General features: G+C 43.2%; 1 protein-coding gene across 6 annotated transcripts in view; it reads right to left on the reverse strand.

The window, feature by feature from the left end:
- Window positions 1-1,297: 1,297 nt before the first annotated feature.
- Window positions 1,298-5,521, reverse strand: part of LOC123980886 (zinc finger protein 37-like) — a 72,604-nt gene continuing 68,380 nt past the window's right edge. For 5 of the 6 annotated variants that reach the window (XM_046065453.1, XM_046065451.1, XM_046065455.1 and 2 more), the window contains 2 exons: window positions 3,615-3,712; window positions 1,298-2,923 (listed from right to left, as the gene is read on the reverse strand). In XM_046065453.1, the coding sequence (XP_045921409.1) occupies window positions 1,618-2,923; window positions 3,615-3,712 (1,404 nt within the window). In that variant the 3' untranslated portion in view covers window positions 1,298-1,617. The remainder of the gene's footprint in view (window positions 2,924-3,614; window positions 3,713-5,521) is intronic. The other variant, XM_046065458.1, reaches the window with a different exon arrangement.

The following is a 5,521-nucleotide window of genomic DNA, read 5'->3' on the forward strand; positions in this document are numbered from 1 at the left end:
CTGGAGTATCAGAGAAGTTCAGGAGTATTAAACCCAAGAACACGTTAAGAGACATAGGAAGACATGAAAAAATAATCTAGCGTATGCTGTCTAATGAGGTGAGGTATGCACAGATCTGCGTATTGGGGCAACTAAACAAACACTATGTGACGCAAATAAAATGTCTGGTCAAATTTTGGTTTAATTTAATGTAATCCATTTTGTAGCACAGTTTATATTAATTTATTAGTCTGGTCCCAGAAGCATTTTGTATTACAAATATGTAGGGGGCAGCAGAGCACTCGCTGTAATGGTGAGTGTTTTGATGATGTAGCTGTCGTAGCCATGACATTCTGGCAAGACCGACCAGACCGACGGCAGCAAGTTTCCTCTGCATATTTTATGTTTAACAGGTAAATAAGCACAGTAAATCCTTATCTCTTATGTTTAAGCCGTTTTTAGGATTCACTATGTAGTTTGTTGTGTTCAGATAAGTTTCTCTGACTCCCCCATGTCAACCCGTGCTCACTCCATGACTCGTCACATATGGACGCATGGTCAAAAAGATCCATCGGCGTCAGTGTGTAACGCACTGGGGATCCCTCATAGTGTCATAGTTCAACGCAGTTTGGCCCTGTAGCGTCAGTTTTTGATGGTAAAGGCAGAGTAAGGAGTTGGTTGGTGTGGATGGAGGGCCAACACCCAGACTTTGAACCAGAAGAGCGGGGTTACTTTCTCTTGTGAAACAAAAAGTCAACATTAAATATTTTTATGCAAGTTAGGTTAATTGCATAAGTTACGCAAGTGACGTAGGGTTACATGTTAACTGACGTACGTAGTTATTTTAACCCAAACCATGATCTTTTCCTAACTAAAGTTTTGTTGCCTAAACCTAAACAAGTACTTTTTGTGCCTAAACCTAACCAAACTGCAACGTTTCACAACTTTAACAATATGCCGTTTCAAAATGGCGATGTTTCGAAACGCTAGCGTTTTATTTTGAAATTTTACGTTATGCATATGTATTGTTGCTAACTTTACCTAAACTAATGAACAGCTGTTCGCCAGAGACATGCCTGTAAACCAGTCCAGCAAACGGCTGCTGTCACCAGTAATGTTGCCTGGATGCTAGAAGCAGGTGTTTAGTTACCCCAGGCGGCTTTTGAGTAAATGTAATCCCGATAACCAGCTGGTTAAAAGTTAAAGTGAGATCTATCCGTAGCTACATCTTGCCGGCATGCAGCTAAATTTCTTTGTTTGATAAATTTGATCATCGATAGAAATGGTGGATTACATGTAAACAATTGCGAAACACAAGTCTATTTGTTAAGTTTATTAAGAAACTTGTGTCCTTGCTGACGTCAAAGTCACATACAAGCTGATTTCAGAAGGGGAGGCAGAGGGCTGAACCAGGTAAAGTAGGAAGGGGAAAGTTTTGTTCTATATGTAAAATGTGTGTATAATTGTGTGTTCAAAGAATGATAATGTTTACAAGTCCAAGCAGAAGTTAGTTTTCTGTGTTGTGGACACATTTCTGTCAGTATCACAAAAGAATGAAGGATAGATGTGGTTTTCAATGCCATCAAAACAACCTCCATCACCACTTTTTAGACAGAACAGGTTGATAAAAGGAGTTTTTTAGGAGGTGGATGCGTTCAGGAACAGGTTTTCTTCTCCTTGGTGGCTCTTCTTGTGTGTTTTCAGACAGTGGCTCTGAGTGAAAGCTTTGTCGCAGACGGTGCACTTGTAAGGTTTCTCTCCGTTGTGGGTCCTCATGTGGACCTTCAGGTGGTCTTGGCGAAAGCACGCTTTCCCACAAACTCCACAGACAAACCGCTTGATGCCCAGGTGGGTCCTAACGTGGTTGGTCAGGTAAGTCTTGTGTTTAAAACAGCGGCCGCACTCTGAGCAGCTGTACGGCGCCTCGTCGGTGTGCACACGCATGTGCACGTTCAGCTTTGCGCTGGATTTGAAGCCTTTGCTACATATGCTGCAGATGAACGGCCTCTCGTTGCTGTGCGTTAGCATGTGAGTTTTTAAACTGCTCTTTTCCACAAACGTCTTGCAGCAGATGTGGCAGAGGTACGGCCGGTCTCTGGAGGCATGGACCTTCTCATGCGACTTCAACCCAGCGGGACCTTTGAAACGCTTCCCACAAAGCTCACAGCCGTAACGTCTCTCTACCGAGTGGGTCGCCTTGTGGCGAGTTAAAGATCGCCGGTCGTAGACAGATTTACCACAAACATTGCAGTGGTACTTGTCTCTACCTGTGTGTATCATGCTGTGAGCTTTGAGCTGCGTCTTTAGACCAAACGCCTTCGGGCAAATATCACACTTGTGTGGTTTATCAGCCACGTGGACCCAACGGTGAGCACACAAAGTTGACAATCGTCCAAAGGTTTTGTGGCAAACGTCACATTTAAACGGTCTGTCTCCTGTGTGTAGAGTGGTGTGGGAGTTGAGGCTAGTTTTGGTGAGGAAAGATTTCCCACAATATGAACAGTCGTGACTTTTTTGATAATTTCTAAGATGTCCCTTTAACTCTTCTACAGATTCAAACTTCTCTCCACACACTCCACAAACAAGCTGTGATTTCTCAACGTGACTCCAGGCGTGTTTGATCAAACTGCCCAAGTTCCGGTACAAAAGTCCACAGACTTTACAGGGCGTTTTACTGCTCCCAATCAACTGCCCCTTCACACCAGACAAATTGGACTCTAGCTTCTTCCTCTTTTTTGGCGACTGCAGATCAGGATCTGGTTTCCAGTCGTCGTCTCCGTTGAACGCCTCATCTCCATCTTTGTCTTCGTCATCACTGGAGTCCACTTGGCTCTCAGCAGCATCTTCATCATCAGCTTCCTCCGTTTCCATGTCCTGTTGTTGTGATGTTGAGCTGCTGGACTGAACATCCACTTTGTCACCTTCCACATGCTGAACAGAGCAGCTGTGGGGAAAAATGTAAACATTACTTTGTGCATACACAGATAATTGTAGTGTCCTCACATTAATCCGGACAAAATTTGAACATAAAATACGACATTAGAGTTTTTGACCTCCGCTGTTTTCTTTCCTTGTGCAAGAATGGAAGAAAAGGACTGCCAGCTGCATGTACACGTACACGTGGACGTAAACAATGCTGAATTTAAAATATTGAAAATAAAATTGTCTTTCAAACGTTTATTGAGGAAGGAAATGTTTTCAACATGTTTATTAGTAGAGCTCACTACCAATCTATCGTTTTGCAGATATTATTATTATTATGGGCTACTTGCAGATATATCTATATCGCCATTTATAACAGCCGATATGAATATTAAAAAGAGAAACAGAGAGTGGGATCCTGCAGCGCTGCAGCTCCTCTGTTAACAACACTGCAACCTAGTCTTGGAGGCTACGCGACAGACGTGATTGTAGATTTATTTCTGAAACGGTTTGGCTTCAAAGAGATGTTTCTTTGCATCAGACCAAATGCGGATATAATTTTTTTGTTGTGTGACTTGCGTGAGTGTGATCGCTGGACTACTAGTTGTAGTAAAAGTTTCTACAGGACTTTTGATCTTTTATTCAAACATGAAAATTAGTCATTTGCTGGAATCAGTTGTAAAAGAAATCAGTTCAAGTTGTTTTTAAATTACCTTGAGCTGAGCCCGGCCTCATCGCTTTGGACGGTGGATGGAAAATCAGTGGAGGCGGCGCCTCTCTGTAAAAGGTGAAGCTCCTCCTCCTCTCCTGTCTGCAAGAATTTGTTCCCAAATTATATTAAGCTAGTTCAGTTCCAGAAGAAACCTCTGGTAGCTTCAGAGTCTTACAGAGCAGCGACCTGTACGTGGTAAAAGAAGACGGGTAATATTACAGTATCTACCTTCAGTCGGATGTAGAGTGCGGAGTGTCCTGCTCCGGTGAGCCTCATGCTCCTGAAGATCTCCTCTGGTGTCAGCGTCTTTACTTCGAGTGGCTGGAGCCTCTTGCTCCAGTCGGACTTGAAGACGTCAAAAGGTTTGTTGTGTCCTGCCAGCTGAGGGAAGGTGGACCTCAGCAGGTGTAGGAAGTCCGCTTCCTGTAGGTCACGAGGACACTGCAGCTTCTGAACAGGACATTTCTGAAACACTGAAACAGACAAAGATTCACATTACCTCTTAACAACCTCCGTCCACCTCACATTTAGTCCATCCAGAACTTCATCTTTAATATTCACCATTTTTTGAAAGAACATCTGACTGCGAATCCTCCAGTACGCAGACTCTGAGCAGGTGGTGATTGGTTCCTCCGTAAAGGCTTGGTCTGCCAGGCTTCCTCCTCACAGACGAATCTCCGGGAGACGATAACCTGAAAGATGGTCACAATATCTGATTCTCCTGCAGCCATCTATGAATGTTATTATTAAGATAAATATTCAAATGTGATGTGACAATGAAGGTGACTGAAACAGTTTAATGAAGTCAAGGTTTGGGAAAATTTAAAAAGTCTTTCAGTGTGAAAACAGTTCCCCATCTGATTTTGAGAAAATCATGCAGACAAATCATCCATCCAGCAAGAACGGATCATTGTGCACGCACCTGTCCGCAGATATGTTGTTCTCTTTAGTTTTTTGTTACCTGGGGTTCATTTGGGTTTGATCAGCTGACGTGGAGGCAGAGCTGGATGGAGAATCATCTGGCCTCTCTACAGGATGAAGGTCTTCACTGCTGCTCTGAGGATCCTCTCCGGTCTGTAACAGGGTTGTTCCCAAAAAAACATAAAGCACTTCTTTTATGGAAACAGCAGAAACTATTCCACCTCCCAACACTCAAGCAAGACTGCCCCTCATGGCAGAAATCAAACAATCTCAACTCAACATTTTGAGATAATCGGCCGATACCTGCACTCACAAGGCTGACATAAAAAACCTTTCTGCGAACACATCTGCAGCAGCCTCCTCATCAGCTTAAAAGGACAGTTAGCATCCCTAATTTACGTTACTAGCCTCAGCTCCTACATGGTAACCACCATCCTTTCTTTAACAACCAGCATTCAGACTCCTCTTAATGGAGCTTTCACATCTGCCTCATTTAGTTTGGTTGAATCGCATTAGAGTTAGTTTCCCCACTTGGCGCGGTTCATTTAGGCAGTCGTGAATGCAGCAATCGCACCCGGGTGCGCACCAAAAGCCGGCCAAACAAGCGTACTCGGTACACTTTCAAAGGAACTCTGGTGCGGTTCGCTTTTGGTGTGAAAGCAAACGAATCAACCACAGGATTTTATGATAGCAGAGATGTGATCTGAGCATTATTTCCCAAAACTAAACCACTAATAAATCCATCTGCTGACCGTGACATGTGTTCAGAGATCTTATAATTGATCTGTAGAAGCCGCTATCTTTATGAAAATCATTTGGTAACGTATACTTGTCAGTGCGGGTATTTCTCTGATTAATAAGTTAAAATCTATTAAAAAAAGGACGGCAAGTAGTACTTTGTTTACTCTGTCAGTTTGTGAGAGCGATACAACCGTGTACTATAGGCTAACAAGCCCCGAATTATTACTGTACATGTCCTGTTTTTAC

This window comes from Micropterus dolomieu, linkage group LG12 (assembly GCF_021292245.1).
Source record: "Micropterus dolomieu isolate WLL.071019.BEF.003 ecotype Adirondacks linkage group LG12, ASM2129224v1, whole genome shotgun sequence".
NCBI lineage: Eukaryota > Metazoa > Chordata > Actinopteri > Centrarchiformes > Centrarchidae > Micropterus > Micropterus dolomieu.